General features: G+C 43.6%; 1 protein-coding gene across 1 annotated transcript in view; it reads left to right on the top strand.

Annotated features, from left to right (window-relative positions):
• Positions 1 to 21,135, top strand: part of CPQ (carboxypeptidase Q) — a 358,322-nt gene that overhangs the window by 102,156 nt on the left and 235,031 nt on the right. Inside the window, exon 3 of the mRNA XM_069957319.1 lies at positions 3,052 to 3,259. Coding sequence (XP_069813420.1) covers positions 3,052 to 3,259 — 208 coding nt within the window. The remainder of the gene's footprint in view (positions 1 to 3,051; positions 3,260 to 21,135) is intronic.

Raw genomic sequence — 21,135 nt, forward strand, 5'->3', positions numbered from 1 at the left:
ATAATGTCAGTTTGAATAGGATTACATACCCACAGCAGAATTTTCATCCTCCACCCCCCTTATCTATGCCAACCCTCTTAACCTGCGGTGGCCCAATAAATACATTACCAGTCCACACTCCAGCTTGCTTCTGTGGCTCCTGGCTCCCCGACATCCCACTCAGCCAATCAGTGGCTGCGGCAGGACAGCACACTGATTGGTTGAGTGGGAGCCAGGTGCTACAGAAGCAAGCTGGAGTGCAGACCGGTAATGTATTCACTGGGCCACCGCGGGTTAAGGGGGGTGGCATAAACATACTCGCGGCAGGATGAAAATTCTGCTGCGAGTATGTAATCCTATTCAAACTTATAGTATGGGAATCACAGCGGATTCCGTTATATGTGAACCCATCCAAAATGGGTATTCCCATCTCAGCCTATGGCTGTGTCCATGTTTTCCCGGAGTCCCTAGGGGTGCATCCAACTTCTTCAGCCACCAGTAATCAATTGCTGAATGATCAGATTCAAGCATGCAGGTTGCGCTCTTCTCTAATAACTATATTACTTGAAAAGGAAATACCCCTTTAGGGTGAGTTCACACGTACAGGATCTGCAGCAAATGCTGTGTTCAGTTATTTAGATGAAATCTGCTGCGAATCCGCAGCAGAAAATCCGCTGCAGATCCTGTACGTGTGAACACACCCTAAATAGTAGTTGTAAAAAATAAATATAACTACAGAATCCGTGAAGGAAGCCCATATAGGATATGGTCATAGAATCTGTACATAACATCTAATTGTAAAATGTAACGTGTATTATTGGGGTATGTGTTTTGTTACATAATATAAAAAGTATTGAAAGTAACATAGAAGAAGATGTACACGCAGTTTTGTGGGAAAATTTCAGGGATAATTTGTCATTTATTGATGTAAATCTCTTCTTGTTTTGGGTTAATAGTCAAATGGGCGGTCCTACTCACAGATTGACAGCTCTTTCTGTATGTACCTATACTTACAAATACTGATTAGGACCTTCCACTTGACAACTTAGCCCAAAAGGACCAGGCTTAGAAAAAACATGGCTGCTGTCTACCAGAAACAGTGCCGCTCTTGGGTGTGAAGTTTTGCAGCTGAGTTCTATAAAAATGAATGAAGCTGAATTGCAAAACCACACTTAACCTGAGGACAGGAGTGGTGCTGTTTTTGCAAAAAAGTAGCTGTGCTTTTCTAAGCCTTGTGCAGCAAGAACCTGGAGGAGAAACAAAACCTGGTACAATAATGGGGCACATTAGGTCTTTGCTGCAGGACCCATCCCCCCTCTTTATGTGTACGCCTCTGCTAGTTTATATTAGTTTTATCTGAGTACTATTGTCCCAAGAGATTTGATTTTCATGTGGATGTAAGTGGATAATGCTGATATTAAAATGGATAAAACAACAGGAAATTATTAAAATTCAAGTACGTAGCTACAAGTAACCACGTTCAATGCAGAAGTGTCCTTAATCTGAGCGGCCTTGTTTGTTTGCTGGATACAGTCACTTCAGTCTGAATACCATCATTTTATATTAATGCCAGAGATGATTATAATAATTTGATTTATTTTTTTCTGGATATCATTTTTGTAAAGTAATGGCGGCGATCTATAACATGTAATCCGATGTGTTATCCCTGCTTATTACAGAGCTGCTTTTATTCTAACCCAGTGAATCATGTCCAGCTGGTTATACTGACTTGTCACTTTTTCTTAAAGGAGTTGTCTAAATAGAAAACTATTTTCATAGAAAAATCATTATTATCATGTTTCTCCGAAAATATAACCTACTTCCAAAAATAAGACCTAGTGTCATTTTGCAGGCATTTTTGAGTAGGCTTAAAATATAAGCCCTAGTTGTAGTCAGCTGACCAGATCCCTCACACTGGGTGCTGAGCATCAGCCAATCAGTGCCAGACTTCTTATGCTCCGCCCCCACCTGCTCAACACAAGCTGCAGGGGAGGCGGGGGGGGGGGTAAGAAGATGCATAGTAAGGGACACCGAATATGGCGCATCGGGGGATACGTGGGCCAACTTCAGGGGGGGGGGGACTACCTGCAGAGGAAGATGTATACAATATGGGGGAATAACAGGGGGGAGGGAAGTATACAGTATGGGGAAACAACGACAAAGGGGGAAGGGAATTATACAGTATGGGCAAACAACTACAGAGAGGGCAGGGAGGTATTACCCGCTCGCTGTCGACGTGTGTAATAGTGCTGGCACCAAGCGGGAAACGAGGAGCAAGTGAGCATTGAAAGCGCTTGTTTGCTTCTCCATCGCCCCGTGTAATAGGGGCTTTAGCCCTTAGTCAGCATTAAGAGAAGTATAAGGGTTTATCTAGAAGGTGGGTTTCCACTTTCATGACTATAGCAGCCTTGTAACTGATGCCTCCCACTTTCCCAAACCAAAAAACACTTTTTAGTGTCTTTTAGAAACATAAAAAACTGACGGAAAAAGACCTCCTAGTCCATCTAGTCTGCTCTTATGCTCATTTTATGTTTGTCTTTCCATAAATATACAGTATGCTTATCCCAGACATGTTTTGGGCAAGTAGGAGAGCAGATCTTCCCGGACACAATGCTGCCAGATCTGCTTCAAATACTCTTTCATTCTCTGCTATACGTTGACCTTGCTTGTAGATCTCTACTCAAGCAAAGCTCCTCCCCTGTTCAAAGTGCATCCACCCCCTCAGGAATACCTGATTCTCATTGGTGGCACATCTTAGTTTTATCTTTCTTTGGTTAGCAAAAAATTTGTTGATTCCATTTATGTCTATAGCCACCATGGAGGCAGACCACCCAACTGCTATGGGCCCCCTAGTGAAACGTGGTCTGCCTCCATGGTGGTTACAGCACCCACCGGCTGCCAGGTCATTAGAGTATGTGCATGGGGGGTGTACGGGATTCATGGGACCCCATAAATCCTAGCTACGCCCTTGTACCAGAGTGTCTATTCTGTAGTTCTGTACAGAGGATTCTCTCATAGCAGTCCGGTGGGCAGAAAGGCTCACGTTCTGTGTTTTGTTTTGTTTTTTTGCAGGAATAACAGCGGAAGTGATTGTGGTGTCTTCTTTCGATGAACTGCATAAGAGAGCTGGAGAGGCCAAAGGGAAGATTGTTGTTTACAACCAGCCATACATCAGCTATGGGGAGACTGTACAGTATAGGGCATACGGAGCCGCAGAAGCTGCTAAAGTCGGGGCGGTGGCCTCTTTAATCAGATCAATAGCACCATTCTCCATTAACAGGTAAGGCTTGTATCTGTCTCTGAGGTATGTAGCCAAGAATTGAGAGTGATTGATCATTTTGGGGGGACCCAGTGCCCTCTCTATTCAGCAATGGCATGGCACTGAGCTCTGCTTTATTTTACTGCCAATGTCATTCGTAGGCATGGGCTGATACCAGACTCATTCACCTACAACAGAGATGAGGAACCTTTGGCCCTCCAGCTGTTGTAAAACTACAATTCCCATCATACCTGGGCAGATAAAGCTTAGACTTTAGCTGTTCAGGCATGATGGGAATTGTAGTTTAGCAACAGCTGGCAGGTTGAAGGTTCTCCCATCACTGACCTACAAGCTGGTCCCCAAGACACTATACCTTCTTGTGGTCCGCAACATTGTCTCCTATTGTCTGGACAATGTGCACCCGCATCCGAATTCAGCAGAAGTGAAGATCATCCGGACGGTACTGCTGTACCGGCCGGGTTGATCTTCAGTAACACCAGCCGTTCTGTGATCCGGCTGGGGCATAGAATGGCCGGTGTTACATGAAGTGTGCACATGGCCGTATTGTTAATCAATTTGTTTTTTGCACCCGTATAGTAATAATGCCCTACTGGGCCTCCATATAGTTATAATGCCTTTCTGTGCTTCCATATAGCAATAACGCTCCCCTGTGCCTCCATATAGTTATAACGCTCCCCTGTGCCTCCATATAGTAATAATGTTCCCCTGTGCCTCCATATAGTAATAATGCTCTCCTGTGCCTCCATATAGTAATAATGCTCAACTGTGCCACCATATAGTAATAATGTTCTCCTGTGCCTCCATATAGTAATAATGCTCCACTGTGTTTTCATATAGTAATAATATTCTCCTGTGCTTTTGTTTACTAATAATGTACTCCTGTTCCTCCATATAGTAATAATGTTCTCCTGTGCCTCTGTATACTAATAATGCTCCCATGTGCCTCCATATAGTAATAATGTTCTCCTGTTCCTCTGTATACTAATAATGATTCCCTGTGCCTCCATATAGTAATAATGCTCCCCCTGTGCCTCCATATAGTAATAATGTTCTCCTGTGCCTCTGTATACTAATAATGTTCCCCTGTGCCTCTATATAGTAATAATGTTCCCCTGTGCCTCCATATAGTAATAATTCTCTCCTGTGCCTCCATATAGTTATAATGCTCCCTGTGCCTCCATATAGTAATAATGTTCTCCTGTGCCTCTGTATACTAATAATGTTCCCCTGTGCCTCTATATAGTAATAATGTTCCCCTGTGCCTCTATATAGTAATAATGTTCCCCTGTGCCTCCATATAGTAATAATGTTCTCCTGTGCCTCTGTATACTAATAATGCTCCCCTGTGCCTCTGTATACTAATAATTCCCCCTGCTGTGCCTCCATATAGTAATAATGCTCCCCTGTGCCTCCATGTAGTAATAATGCTCCCCTGTGCCTCCATATAGTAATAATGCTCCCCTGTGCCTACATATAGTAGTAATGCTCCCCTGTGCCTCCATATAGTAATAATGCTCTCCTGTGCCTCCATATAGGCGGGGTCTATGTCTCCATATATTATTTAACAATGCCTCCCCTGATGTGTTCAGCAACAATGCCCTCACCCATGTACCTCTGTCAGTAATAATGCCCCCTGTGCCCCAATTTAGCAATAAAGCCCCTACTCCCCATATATAGAAATATTGCCCCCCCCCATGTCTCTATATGTACAGAAAAGAGCGGGGGGAAAAAATCTACAATTAATATACAATAAAATTGTGCAATTTTTAGGCTGATGCTTGAGGGCTTTTCAAGTACCTATGTGCCCCCCTCCAATGTACACTGACTTTCTATTAATATGTTAAGGTTTTTCTTTTCTACTAGGTAATGCTTTAATAACGTGACATTCCCTTACCGTGTGACAGTATTAATTCTCTGTCTCTCGGATTATTTAGCCTTATGGAGTCTGTTTAGTGAAATCTAAATGAACCTCCCGAACAGTTAAATATTTAATTTGATTTGATGAGAAAATAAGGTGCAGACCGGATATTGATTTGGGTGTAATTCTTTTATATCCATGTGTGCTCAAGAAATGGAAGGCATTTATATATAAATATCGGTTAATTAACCTTTTATGGCCCCTTTATTTTACTCGGTGTGAAGTCATGTTCCCTGTGATTCTACAGCACACAGAGGGGCAATGATACATCCACTATATAAGAACTATATAAAATGACGGGCGACAATTTATAACAGCTTTACAGAACAGCTAAACCCAAGGACTTACCAGTATATTTATGAGCATTTTTTAAGTTTTTGTTTTTTTTTTTTACTTTTTATTTCTGCCAAAACATTTTTTATTGGATTTTTGCTTCACAGAACAGGAATCACAGTAAAATGTGGCATAACAAGCAGAGGTACATATAAAGACAGTCACTTACAAACTGAAAGGTTTATGAAGGCACAACATAAGGGATTTGAATCACCAATATAACTAAACCTTAAAGTAAAATTTCATCTTTTATTAGTATGTTGCTCTTAGGTCTAACATTCTGTCCTGATTCTCTCTTGTTTCTTTATACTGGTGTTTTTTTTTCTGATATTGTTTAAAAATCCCTGCTAATACATGCATTTCAGAATCCTGGCTCCCCACAGCCACATCTAGGGGGAGCTAAAGAGCTAATAGCATTACTGTTTTATTGACGAGTTCATTATTAACCCCTTAACGACAAAGGGCGTATATTTACATATGTTGTCGGTAAGGGCGTTCAGAACGGGGTTCTGAACCGCCGCAATCCCGGGTGCCGCATGTAGCCCGGGACCGCGGCTATTAGCGGGCACAGTCCGATCGCCGTGCTCGCTAATCAGGTAATCAGATGCAGCTGTCAAAGTTGACAGCTGCATCCGATTACCGTATGCAGCCGTTCCCTGGTGTCTAGTGGCGGAGATCGCTCCTCCAGGACGTTGTCCTGAAAATGGTGCTGATCCCGGCTCGGCACTCGTTTGTTTTCGGCTGCAGCAGCCAAAAGCCGATCTCATTGATCTATGCTGCATATCTATGCAGCATAGATCTCAATGAGAGATCAGTGCACTTATACTAGAATTCCCCCGGGGGGAATAACCCTAACCCCAGGGGGAATAACCCTAACCCCAGGGGGGCTTCTAGTATAAGTGTAAAAAAAAAAAAGTGATGTTTTCAATCAAAAGCCCCCTCCCCTAATAAAAGTCTGAATCACCCCCCTTTTCCCATGTAATAAATAAATGTAAACAAATAAATAAATAAATAAACATGTTTGCTATCGCCGCGTGCATAATCGCCCTAACTATTAATTAATCACATTCCTGATCTCGCACGGTAAACGGCGTAAGCGCAAAAAAATCCCAAAGTGCAAAATTGCGCATTTTTGGTCGCATCAAATCCAGAAAAATTGTAATAAAAAGCGATCAAAAAGTCGTATATGCGCAATAAAGGTACCGATAGAAAGAATACATCATGGTGCAAAAAATGACACCTCACACAGCCTCATAGACCAAAGGATAAAAGCGCTATAAGCCTGGGAATAGAGCGATTTTAAGGAACATATATTTGTTAACAATGATTTGAATTTTTTACAGGCCATCAGATAATATAAAAGTTATACATGTTACATATCGTTTTAATAGTAACGACTTGAGGAACATATGTAACAAGTCAGTTTTACCCCAGGGCAAATGGCATAAAAACAAATACCCCCCAAATAAACAAAATGCGTTTTGTTTTTTTCAATTTCACCATACGTTTTTTTTTCTGGTTTTCCAGTGTACTTTATGAAAAAATTCATCCTGCAATTGTGAAGTACAATTAGTGGCACAAATAATAAGGGCTCATGTGGGTTTCTAGGTGGAAAAATGTAAGTGCTATGGCCTTTTAAGCACAAGAAGGAAAAAACTAAAACGCAAAAATCGAAATTGGCTCTGTCCTTAAGGGGTTAAAGCAGTGTACAGGAAGCACAAAAATGTATAATTTAAAGTGAGACTGTCACCCCCTTTTTGCATTATGACTTCTTTACACAGGTATAGAGGGTAAATTTTGCAGTTTTCATACCTTATTTTATATCATACCTCATGGTGCTTGTGCCAGTAAAAGGTGATTTTTTTTTATCATCTGCGGATTGTGTCACCTGGGCGGGACTTTGTGGCCGCAGCGCCACTTAGCCCCACCCACAATGCCACCCGTAGCACCGCCCCTCTGTGATGTCATCAATGCATAGACCAAGCCCCCTCCGCGACCATTAGTATGTGCCAACCTAGAGGGGGGGGGCCTAGACCTTTAGGCCGTCCCTTTCAATGGCCGCTGAGGGCGCGAGACCTATGCGGCGATAACTTAATTGAGGGGTGCCAGGGAAGCACAATCCCTAGATGACAAAAGATCACTTTTTACTGGAACAAGCACCATGAACTATGATATATAATAAGGTATGAAAACTGCTAAATTTATACTTTACACATGTGTAGAGAAGTCATAGTGCAAAAAGGGGGTTAAAGTGTCACTTTAAAGGCTATAGGCACTTTCATCACAGATTAAAGAAGCAGTTCAGTTGTTTTTTTTTCGGCCCCCCGGGTAGCCGCTGTCATGTATACTTACAGAAGATGATCGGTGTCCCGCGGCGTAGCTCCGGTCCCGTCCCGCGGTGCCGTTCAAATCGGGTGCGCGCTCACTTCCGCCGGCGCTGTGACTCCTCTTCTCGGCCTTGTAATTTGAATGCCGGAAGTCACGCGCTTCCATAGCGAATGCATGGAAGCGAGTGACTTCCGGCGTATAATCACTGGTCAGAGAAGAGGACTCGCAGCAGCCGGCGGAAGTGAGCGCGCCCGATTTGAACGGCACCGCGGGACGGGAACTGGCCTACGGGAACGGGACACTGATCATCTTCTGTAAGTATACATGACAGCGGCTACCCAGGGGGGACGGAAAAAAAACAAACTGAACTGCTTCTTTAATCTGCATCCCGGCTAAGCAATTCTTTACACTGAATTTTCATTTCACATGGACATTATCAAAACCTTGTAGACTACAACACAGATTCCCATCAAATTAATATGCTCAACTAACATAGGTAAACTTGTAGGACTTGTCAAGTACATTTTTTTGCAAATACTTTCATTTAGCAAACCTGTCTCCTTTTCCCTCCAGTTGCTTACAGTTCATTTTCTAGGTTACCGATCACCCCTCTGCTCTAAAAGAAGTGGTCTGGCCAGTGTATATTTAGTTATAACATAGAAGTATAGGGCAGAGCTTTTAAAACTTTTTGTACCAGGGCCTAACCTGACAATCCATGTTGATGCTAGGACCTCACCAACAAACACCCACTACCCGCAGCTCCAAATACAGCCATATAGTAGACCTACTATCCCCTAGGTACAGCAAACCAGCACCACAGTGCATCAATAAATACTTCTATGCCAGTGATAAATCAGAACCACTGTACTGCCTCACTTGTAGTAAACCAACACAATAGTGCAACCATAAATCCTGCTCCATCTGTAATAAACCAACACTTCAGGGTACCAATAAATGCTGCTCTATCTGTGGTAAACGAACACCATAGCTCTTAGCTCACCAAAGTCTTCTTCCATTGGTGTCCTTGTCTTATATCACTGACCTCTCCAGGTGTTTGAGGTTTTTCTCCTAGCCACACTCCTGCATGATATCACTCCGCTATTGAGACACAGGCATGTTCTGATTCCTAGCCTCTTAAAGGGCCAGTACACGTCAACTGGCCCTGTTTGAAGTCTGTACCCAAGTGCCTCAAATTTTCCTAACAGTCCTTTCCACATAATTGTGGGTCACAGTGATAAGATCACTTTGATTCCTAGATCTACGAAGGTGTGTTTCTTCCTGCTCAATATGATTGTGACCTGGCTTTGCCAGTTCTCGACCACCCATCACCTGCCTTGACCCATGCTCTATTTTACTGTAATTTCTGCTTTTTGCTTTGGTTTTGCAACATGGACGCCTCATCTAAGTGTCAGCTAGTGCTAAAGAAACCTACTCCAACATGTGAATTTACCATGGGAAAGTTCACATCCCCTTGCGGGTGTTACGGCTGAAGAACACACGGGGCTAAACCAAGGAGCAGTATCTATAGCAGCAAGCCAAATGTGTCTGAAGCTGGCCGTCACTCCAGCCCTGCAGCCGCTCCTACTGACCTGAGCCCCGTAGGTGTGAAATAACTAGCTACACTGTAAAAGTCTATTTTCATGGCTGACGCTCAAACGCGATGAAACTCTGAATATTCTATTTATGCTTCAAACTGTGCTCCGTTCAAGTCATTAAAATGTGAGGATTTATTCTTGGCCATAGATGTGTTTGATGGAGTCATTATTCATCCCTGGCTCGCAATTAGGCTTTTACAATTGTGATTTAAGCCAACGTTCCACAGTTGACTGAAGATAAATCTTGTATCAATATTTGTGTAAAAAATGTCATGTCTTTTCATTAGCTCCAACTTTAACGGCCTTAGCAGACAAATAATTAGTATTGTATGTTTTTTATTACTACAAGTCAGTGAGATAACAGATCGGGGCTGAAATTAAATTGGTGTCCGCATTTTCATATTTCAGTAGGAAAACATCCTTGGCCTCGTTGACCCAGTGTATGCTTAAAAAGTGTCCTGTACATACCGCTTTTTATAACTCTGCGGGATAGCATAGAGGACCTGATATCCCACTACCGTCCCTCTTGCAACCTGCAATCCTCCAGTGAAGATTTTGCCCGAGCTTCTCCCTTACTCTGTAACTCTCTACCCTGACACATCTTGCTCTCATCCACAATAAAGACCTTCCAAAATTTTTACATTTAAAGGAGAGGCCTGGTGAAAAAAATAATTTGCCAAAAGGCAGGGGGGAACATAATAAAAAAGCACCACTTACCTCTCCCTGTTTCCCCACAGCGCCGCATCACAGGTCTTGACAAAAACAGAACTCAGGGGAAAATTAGTTCCTGTGGGGGTCCCAGAGCCTGTGTTAGATTTGCTGCTTGACCAATTAGTGATTGCAGCGGTGTCCCGCCCTAGTCAGTGACGGCTGATCACTGGCACTCCTAAATTAGCCAGTTGAGCTTTTCTAGGAACATTCGTTGCCAGTTATTGGCCCATGTAAAAGGGCTTTTATACTGTCCTTTCCTTGGTGTCCTACACTATGGACATTTACTTAAAGGAGCAGGAACTCCTATTAAAAGAAAGGAGTCCCTGCCTCTCTACAGTAAGCAGTGATGCTGTATGCTTTGCCCCCTTAAATGTAAAATGGCTTATCCCCATTATATCCTGATAGCTGCTACCATAGGGAAACATATATTGTATATTCTGGCATATAGGACGACTTTATAACCCCGGAAAATTTGCTCAGAAGTTGGGGGTCGTCTTATATGGTTGCCATATATGGTGGGGGAGCTCAAAAAGGGCCGCATCCCCACCATATGCGGTGGGGATGCCTGACACCCGTTCCTGGCAGCCGCACATCTCCTATCATGTTCCTGGTGCAGGCAGTGTGATGCAGAGACACTGCCTCGCTTTGGGGGCTTCTGGCACCTCTGCCATTCTCCTGAATCTCTCCCGGCAACCAATCTTCTCGGATGAGACACTCGGCTGCCCGGGAGAGCTTCGGGGACCTCAGGGCAGGCAGTGTCTCTGCATCACGCTGCCTGTGCCGGGAACATGATAGGAGATGCGTGGCTTTCGGGGGGAGCTGCCGGAAACGTGTGACAGGTGAGTTGAACTGTTTTATTTTCAATGGGGGCCCTGCAGGGGGAGTCAGGCAATGGGGGTGTTCCTACCTTCTGCTTCAGTTAACCCCTGCCTGACCACATTAGGGCTTCGGCCGGCTGCAGCTGTTAAACCCTGCTGTGGTCAGGCAGGGGTTAACATTTTCCGGCGTATAAGAAGAACCCCCTAAAAGTCAGGGGTCGTCTTATATGCCGGAAAATAATTTTTTTTTTAAGCAACTACACTAAAGGTCTACAGGCTGGAGGCATTGCTATAAAGTAACCAGCACTATGTAAAGCTATACCTGACATACTTTTTAAAGAATATTTTCAGTAATGCGTTCAGAATGTATTTTATTCACAAATGACCTTGTTTTGTAGCTGTCTGCTTCGCCTGTCTGCTCCGTCTATTAAATGAATACAAATATGAAGAGGAGGAGTTTGCAGTAATGTTCTAGGAGCTTTCTGAAAGAAGAAAAGATCTATTTATGTGATTTACCTAACCCCTCACCGTCAACCACTCTATCTTGTGGCCATTTGGTTGTTGCTAAAGCATCCTTATAATGTGGCATCTGTTAAAATATTTGGTCCATAAAACAGCAAAACTGTAATACAAGAACCAAGGTTTGACATACAAAAAGGCAAAAATAACTTGGCCTGACAAGTGTCCTTTATACCCCTGAGCAGAATATCTAGTTAGGGAAAACCCTTAGTATCTGCTCTATTTGGGTATGTCCAAACTACAGAATCCCGGCAGATCACCCGCCGCGGATTCCGCAGCTTGCCCTTGCTCGCGGCTCATTCTTTAGATGAATGGCGGAATCTGCCAAACCATAGAATGAAGCCTATTGGACCAGCTAGATGCGAACAGGGGCGAGCGGCAGGTGATTCGCCGGGATTCCATTGTGTGGACATACCCTTAAAGGGTATGATTCTGTGGTGCACTACTGTGAGGCACGACCGGTCTCTTGCTAAATGGTGCTGTGTGACTCCACTGGTGTAGTGGGTGGTCGAGGTATAGCTGAGCCAGGTGTTTTGTTGTCGTGCCGCCAGTGCCGGTTGGGCACACAGGTATGGAGGCACACCTGCTTTTATTTTTGTGAGGCGGCTATACCCTTTCCCTTGTGGTCAGTAACCTGCAAGGCTGTTTGGGGGTCCCTTCGGCGTGTATGGTGGTCCCGAGTGGAGTTGTGACCCACCTGGACTATTGGTATCGCCACCCGCAAAAAAATCCCGTTACAATAAATAAACTCTTCTTTACTGCAGGAGTACTTGATACAGTGATACATAATAGACTTCTACCTTGATAACACACTTTGGACTTGACTGACAAGACTTGTACTGAGAGCTTAAGAGGTAGAATAGCTGTGTTGGCTGAGTTAGGTGCTAAGAAGTAGAAAAAAGTTCAGAGAAATAGAGAGGAGGATGTCAAGAGAGTCCCAACCCAAAGTAGTACTGTGCTCTGCCGGAACTTTAGAAGTAGAATAGGTAGAATATTTGAGCGTAGAGAGAATACTTGTGCCTGTGTTTTGACTCCTTGGTCTTTGCACCCCCTATTGCCCCCCAGTGTCGGGCGACCCATCCTAGAGGGTGACACAAGCCCCAGACCTTGTTACCTGGGATGAGCAGAGTGGTCAGAGTTTTCTGCTTACACCCACGCTGAGAGATAGAGTGCATAGGCTTCTAGAAACTATGCTCGGATCAGTTCCTCTTTTTTCAGAATACTGTCCTGCATCTTAAGACTTGTTCACGGCGTGGGCTGGGATGATCCCTGACTTGTCCTCTCTGTGAGCGTTTAGCACTGCATAGTGTGTAAAGTGCTACTTTCAAGAAATGGGTGTCTGTTCCCATGTGCGTCTGATCTGTACCACACCCCAGACTACACTAGACTTGTCCTCCAACAGGGGACCTGGCATAAGCCAGGGCCCAACTTGAATGCTGAAGGGACCATTTAGGCTTGCTTTGTTCCTCTACAGAAACCGAAGTAAGACTCCACTGGACTAGTTCTTCTGTCCCTGACAGGGGACCTGGCATAAGCCAGGGCCTGGCTTGACTCCTGTCTTGTCTTATGACTTCTCTGCACAGGAATCTGACTAGGACTGAGCTACTTCCACTTCCTCCCACCAGTGTAAGGGCGGTATTACACGGGCCGATAAGGGCCCGATAATACCTGTAAACGAGCGCTGATCTGCTAGATCGGTGTTCGTTTACTGGGCCTATTTCACGGCCCGATAATCGTTTAACAAGGGCTGCAAGGACATTGTTACCGATGTCCTTGCAGCCCTTGTTTAAACTACATACATTACCTATCCACGCTCCAGGGCTGCTTCTGCGGTCCGCTTCTCCACAGGTCAAGCACGCTCTGGCTTCAGAGTGGCCAGTAAGCTGACAGGCCGCTCAGCCAATCACAGGCCAGGACCGCCGCGGCCTGTGATTAGCCGGGCGGCCTGTCAGCTGACAGGCCGCTCTGAAGCTAGAGCGAGCGGGACTCGGGGAGAAGACCGCAGGAGCAGCCCTGGATTGTAGATAGGTAATGTATATCGCCAGTTGCCGGCCGTGCACTGCTATTACACGTAGCAATGCGCGGTCGGCGCCCGACGAAAATAGGTCAGAACCTATATCAACGATCGTTGTTATCGGCTGATCGTTGTATTTATTATTATCATTCCGTGTAATAGTACCCTAAAACTCCTCCTATAGGGGCCTAAGTGAACTTCCCTGGGATTGGTGGGGAGTTGTGTGTGTGCAAGAATAAGAGGATAGAGATAGGTTGAGAAAAAAGAACAGCTCTCATTGGTGCACAGATCCATGTGGTACAAGTGAAAAAACTAACCCATTAGTAACTACAGCTGTGCAATACTCAGACATATACAATACTGACATCTAGTGGTGGACAATAAAATAACTATTAACTAAACACTCCAGCATCACTTAAGCTGGCGAAAGAACTTGTTAGACAGGTGTATGAAATACAAAAAAAAAACAAAAACCACAGTGGTGGGACACCACGTGTCACCTAGATTTTCTTTTATTGATTGGAGCCAAAAACTTTTGTTCTTTTATTAGACTCTTTCTATTTTCTGACTGTAACTTTTTGTAGTTCACTTATTGTACATACTTACCAGAGCTGCTTTTCACAGCATTTAGTGACATTCTTTACGGCAAATTTCATGAACGTAGCTAACAATAGACAGAGTTTGTCCCCTTAAGATGAATGGGATGTTACTGAGCGTACTCTGTGACCTAAGAAAAGGTCATCCTTTTGCTATTGTTTCCTCTATCTACTAGTGTCGCCTATCAATGCAGTGCTGTACAGATCACTTTACAGTAGCCTCCTCTTGTCACCAGAGGCAAAACCGGAAGTCTCCGTTTAGTTTTAGACCAAGTGATGAGAATGAGAACTGCAACACTTCAGGTTTATTTCATAATACAGGTAGTAAAATGGAAAATTATAAAAAAAAAAAAATTCACCAAAATTTACATCCTCCCCGCCACCCCCTTTGGCTGTGGCACTTGTTATGCTTAGTAGGGCCTAGACTGTCAACCAGGCAGTCACCACTCATGATCTCTTAAGGAGGATAGCAATGGGTAATATCCTCATGGATAATGGTGGATATTGTTTGGTCAGGGCCCTCTAAGCTTCAGCCACTGCTGAGCGCAATGGCAAGTGAGCAATGTTCAAGTAAACCAAAATCGTAACACAGGACCTAATGTAAAGTAGCAAATTGACTCTAGTAGAACAGTTAGGGCCCTATTACACCAACAGATTATCTGACAGATTTTTTAAGCCAAAGCCAAGAATCGATCTGAAAAGGGGAGAAATCTCAGTCTTTCCTTTATTACCTGTTCTCTGTTTACAGTCTGTTCCTGGCTTTGGCTCAAAAAAAATCTGTCAGATAATCTGTTCGTGTAATAGGGCCCTTAGTGTATCTTTACATCTACTTTGGTTACAGATTTGATGCAATTGTTAGAAATTTAGTTATATTGGTTTACAAAGCATCAGATCAGTGCAGTTACATTCAGTGACTCACATGGGGTGTCTTCTCTGATCAGTCGTTCATTTTTCCTTTCCAGCCAGGCTGGTCTGTCTTGAAAACTTCTTCCGGTCATGAATCCTCTCTCTAGAATCTGGGAGAGAAACATTTTAGTTGCTCCAGCACATACTGTATAGTAGTTAAAGTGTCACTATCGTTATAACTTTCAAAATCAAACAGTATATGTGAAATAAAGCAAGTTTGCAATATACATTCTTTATTTTTGATGTTATCATGCTGTAAAACAAAGCTAAACTTACCAGAAATCCAGTTCCGGTCTCCTGAAGGCAGATTTTCTGACTTTTGCTGGTAGAAAAAAACAAACTAAACACAGGAATTGCGTCCTTTACAGAGAGTTGCTTTAACCCCTCAGTCCCCATAGTAATGCCCCTTGTCTGTGCAATTCCAAGTTAAACACCCACTCACCTGTCCTTGGTTCCAGCGCTGGCCGGCCTCATCATCCTGTAGTCTCTTGCAGGTCTTCTCCTACAGGTGGCACATGATGAAATTACATCATCAGTGTTGCCTACAGGAGAAGATGTACTGCGCTCTTCTGTACGTACATGACGTAGTGCACTATGAAATGTACATACGGGAGCAGGAATTTAACTCTGCATTTCCTGCTCCTGTACAGTAGTGAGTGGCGATGCGTTCATAGTACATATTGCCACTCACTTTACATTTAGGGAGGCAAAATTTAGTGCCGCTGAGCGGGCGGCCGGCAGCAGTGAGCAGGGCTTCCCTTCGGCACAGCCCAAAGGTAACACTGGCCACAGGTACATTCAAAATAAACTAACTCCAAGAGCTGCAGAGTATTACTCAGTTCTTGGACTCCCACCCATCAGAGTAAAAATTCCCAAATACCCAAATTTAAAAGGTGAAACCATAGCCAGTGGTAGGAAATAAAGGTCCCTTCATGCCTTCACCTAATCTGCTAAAATGTTTTATGAATAGCAATTAACAACTCGATTAGGTCACAGGGGAAGTGTTTCTTACTTTTATTGAATACATAGGAAACGTTTTTTCCATAAAACTTTCATAAAAATATAAAATGAAAATTCCAAAATTAAATTTTTCTTTAGCTTGTGCCACTTCTTGTTTTCCGCCATGCAGAACTAAACAAAAACAGATGGCGTGTGCACAGCTTCTGAGGAGCACTACTCTTTTTATAATGCTAATTTTTGCATAGAGGCTCTTATGCTCTAAAAAAAATAAAAAATCTCCAGACTGTATGGAGGCAGGAGGCATTTGCATGCTCAACCTCCCCCCTTCCCCTAGCGTTTATAACAGCTACTCAACTTAATCTGACTGGTTCCTTATGGAAAACTGCTGAAAATATTTATGTGGAGATGCTCGGCGTCCCTCCTAGGCACTTCTTTTTCATTTTCTTTCTGATACAGAGATGGTGATTGCATATTTCATAGTTATAGGACAAACTGATAGCTGTCGCCCTATAAAGTACAACATTTTATTTGTATTTCGAGCTCGAGGCTTCCAGCTATCCATGTTTTCACCGACATTCTACAAAAATGACAATTTGGAGCGTAATTTCCAGAATAATTGCTCATTGATCATAAAAACAGCACCGATCAGGTATCACATGCCACTGTGCAATAAAAGAGCAGGCAAATTTTTCAGACAATATGAAACAGATAAAACCTAAATGGTTGTTTTTAGACAAGTGATCGGTTCAGTAGGACAGTGGCAGAGGAGGGTCAAGAGGACCAGACCAGACTCGGGACCAGTGCAGATAAGAGAGCAGTGGTTGTGGGCAGGGGAAGGGGATTTCTTTTTTGGTGGACAGTAAGGGCCCCATTATACGGGGCGATTATCGTGCAGAAAATCGTTATATCGTCCACATTTACAATGCTCTTCGTTCTGTGTAATTGCAGGCAACGATCAAAAAATCGTTTGTGTGTCGTTGATCGTTCATTTAGCTCTGACCCTAAAATCATTGTTTATCGTTCACTAATCGTTCGCTGTAATTCCACATTTGTTCGCTATACTGTAATTTCGTATTTGTTCACCACTCATTCAGTGTGATTCCAAATCGTTCCTTCTTTTGCTAGGATCAGATGGAGTAAACGATCATAGTAACGATTGTTGTAATGATCATAACTAACGACTATCGTTCTGTGTAATATGGTGAATGATTTTAGGTTAACAATAAACAATCTTGTTTGCAATTGTTTATCGTTAATTGCTAATCGTTAAAAATTGCTTCTTCTAATAAGACCCTAAGGGGGACATGTATCATCCAGCGCACGGATGATTTTCGGCAGAAAGTGCCGATTTGCGCATTATTTTATTTGCAAATGGCTGATTTGCAAATAAAATATTCGCAAATCTGCACTTTCCGCCGAGTATGCCGGGGGGCGGGGAGGGTGTGTGAAGGGGGCGGAACGGAGAGCGCGGACTCAGAGTCCGCGCGATTCACCATCCGTTCCGCCAAAAGATACGCCGAAAACCTACTCCAGTCCTCAGCTGGCGTAAGTTTTCGGCCGAGCGCACGGGATTTATGTAGAGGCAGTCCGCCTCTACATAAATCCCCGTAGCGCTGGAGATGCGGGGACATTTTTAAGTCTGGCGTAAAAAACGCCGGACTTAATAAATGTCCCCCTAAGTGTCCAAGAGCATAGTGACCTGGAGCAGGAGAATAGCTACTCTCTGCCAAAGATGGCAACTCTGAGACACAGTTTGACTTCTTCAGAAGAATGGCTACTTCATTTAGGAGAGGAATTGACAGTCTTTACTTAAAAGGGTATTTCCTCTAGAGCTAGAAAAATTTAAATGCTGCCACACCTAGTGGGTCTTACCAAGTCCCCCTGAGTATTTTGAGCCATCTCTCGTCTTTATAGCTGCTTCCATTCCATAGTTAAAGGTTTTTTAAAAAAGCCAATCTATATCAAACATTGCAATGGACAAAAAACTACAGGTGGGTTGCCATGCGTGAGTCGCTGGGTGGGGAGGTTGCCTCGGTCGAGTCGTTGGGGGGGGCTGTGCCGCTGGTGAGTCGCGGGGGGGAGGGGTGGCGAATGAGCAGGGGGGCACATCGTGGGGGCCACATGTGAGTTTAGGGGTGAGGGGGGGGCACACAGGTGACCTGGGGGGAGGGAGACACTAATCAGCAGCAGCTGTCAGTGTCCTCCCTCACTTCAGTGGGCTGGGTTAGAAGCTTTAACCCAGCCCATTGAAGAGACGGAGGACATGTGATCCCGACACGGAGGGGTGGAGCCAGAAGCAGGGAGTGTTGTCGGGTTGGACTAAGATTTGATGATTCTATGCGTTTGGTGGGGGGGAATGCAACTAGATAACAGCAAAACTGTGCAGAATCCATAATAAATTGATATTGATGGAAAGCTATGGGTGGGCAATGTATTAATGCAAAAAAGAAAATGGGGGGATACCCCTTTAAGAATGGCTACTTAACATAAAAGAATGGATAATCTGTACATCTGAAAGGCAACTGTATACAGGAGAATCCCTACTATGTGCAAGATAATAGTCTCTCCTTGCAGTTAAATGACCACTACCGGTGGCTACTTTGTGCAGAAAAATGACTAATCTGAACTGGTTTAATGACATAGGAGAAGATTTGGTAGGTAAGGATAGTGACATAGAAGAAGGTTTGGTACGTAAGGGTAGTGACATAGGAGAAGGTTTGGTAGGTAAGGTTATATACATAGGAGAAGGCTCATGAGGCTCCAAAAGCTCTTCTTTTGTATATATTTATGTTTCCCAGGGGGCAATGCACCTAGGATTTCACTGCATTGAGCGCTTTCACTAGCAGCCGGCAGTGTTGTCATTTGGCTGGTCTCCGTTCAGAGTTCAGTGATCTGTTTCTCTTATGGCTCTACTAGGCATTGCTCCCACCTAGCCAGAATCCTGCTCCACACTGATGAGGGGCAACATCCCGAAACAGCTGTATGTGGATGGTTACCTAGCCTTGGTTTATCCCTTGTCATTACATTGACTTATAGGGCCACTTAATATGGTGGTTTTGGTGGTTTCCTAAAGGGAGCTGCCCCTTGGCTGGGTCCTTCCCAGAGGGATATCTGGCTAGTCCTGTGTTTTGAGACTCTTCAATGAGGCTCCATGGGCTCTTCTTTTGCATAATCTGAACTAGAGAAGGGCTTTTCTGGAGTGCGGAATAGCTTTGTTGTGTAGGAGAATTGCTTTGATCAGAAGAATAGCTGACTACTCCAAACAGAGGAATTAATCTGAGCAGAAGAATGACTACTCCAAACAGAAAAATGGCTACTCTGAGCATTAAAATGACTACTCCAAACAGAAGAATGACTGACAAATCTGAGCATAGGAATGACTACTTCAAACAAAAGAATTACTCTGTGCAGAGGAGTGAGTACCCCAAACAGAAGAGTGACAACTCTGAGTAGAACATTGACTATTTCAAACAGAAAAAATACTTTGAGAAGAATAATACTCCAAACTGAAGAAATATTCTGAATAGAAAAATAACTAACTAGAAGGGGAGAATGACTACTCTGAGGGGAAAAATTAGTACTTAGAGCAGAAGAATGATAACCCTGGGCAGAAGAATGAAAACCCTGGGCGGAAGAAAGATAACCCTGGGCGGAAGAAAGATAACCCTGGGCGAAAGAAAGATAACCCTGGGCGGAAGAAAGATAACCCTGGGCGGAAGAAAGATAACCCTGGGCGGAAGAAAGATAACCCTGGGCGGAAGAAAGGTAACCCTGGGCGGAAGAAAGGTAACCCTGGGCGGAAGAATGATTACCCCGGGCACAAGAATGGCTACTCGTAGCAAAAGAATGGTTATTTTCAGAACAAGAATTACTCTCTACAGGAGATGACAACTCTTTGCAGTAGAAATACTACAACTAACCAATAGGAAAACAGCAAGTGTGCAAGTACACAGAGATGTACAACTGTGATCTTTAAATGAAGTGATCCCCTGGTCCACACACTGAACCCATTAAGCCATTTAGCAGGCTACAATCCTTCATCAGATAGGTAAACTGTGGACTATTAGGCAGACTCTGGTGCCGATCACAGGGATTTTGTGCAGTACTTTGATCAGTCCTCCAGCATGAAATATTTACCTAATAATTTAAAGAAGCTATAATCAATGTATCATCCAGGCCTCCCCATTCCTTTCATACTGTTCTCTGTACTTTAGCATTTATTTGATGTGGACCATCTATAGATCACTGGGATTTTTGTAGGTGGAATTTTAGAGCTTTGACCTATATTTCACCTTATGATTTAGATGTTTAGTTTTCTTGTTTAATTCGGGTGGTTACTGTCATATATTGTCTGTGCATATTTGTGGAATATAAGCAGATGTCTGGAATCCTGCAGGCAGCAGATTGTTTACATCGTGTCTAGTTTGACTTTTTTCGTTATGTATAATACAGGGTCAAGAGCAGACTCTAAATTACCAATGTATGGCTGGGTATTTGAAAAAAAAAAAAAAAAAAAAAAAAAGAGAAAAGGTCTTAATTTCCATGAAGTGAAACAGAGGAATGCCACCAAGGAAAGATGTCCAGAATTGTTAGACAGGATTAGACAATTTCTTCTTTAAAGCAGCACTATCAGCAGGTTTTTCCCAGAGAACCTGCTGATATGCCGCAGTGGCTGTGTCCCTCAGTATTAGATAGCACTATAGTGGGCACTATACACGGCGGCTGCACAGAGAAGCAGTCCCGTCGAAGACGGGCTACTTCCTGCGCATGCGTGAATCCCCCTGGCCGCCGCTGATCCTCCCGGAGGTTCCTTAAGACGTAAGTGTAAGTCTATGTTATACGCACGTCCTGAGGGACCTCCGGAAGGATCGGCGGTGCCGCTTTAGAGGTATGAAAACCCATTGTCAAATATTTTACTAGAAAATTCAAGAGTTGGTAGAGGCTAGTCCCCCATTTTAATCCTTCTGTAGCAGGGAACTAGAAGGAGCATCTTGGGTTCTCAAGCACCTGGTGCATTTATACCATAGGTTAATAGTATGAGCACCATATAATACAGACTTTATTTGAATAAAACACCTGCCTCCAAGATTCTCCACCAATAACAGCTCATTGTCCCTGGTCCTAGTATCGGGGTATCATGTGATTATCATTAGTTAATTCTTTTAACAACAGTCTTTG

Source organism: Dendropsophus ebraccatus, chromosome 2, assembly GCF_027789765.1.
Source record: "Dendropsophus ebraccatus isolate aDenEbr1 chromosome 2, aDenEbr1.pat, whole genome shotgun sequence".
Taxonomy (NCBI): domain Eukaryota; kingdom Metazoa; phylum Chordata; class Amphibia; order Anura; family Hylidae; genus Dendropsophus; species Dendropsophus ebraccatus.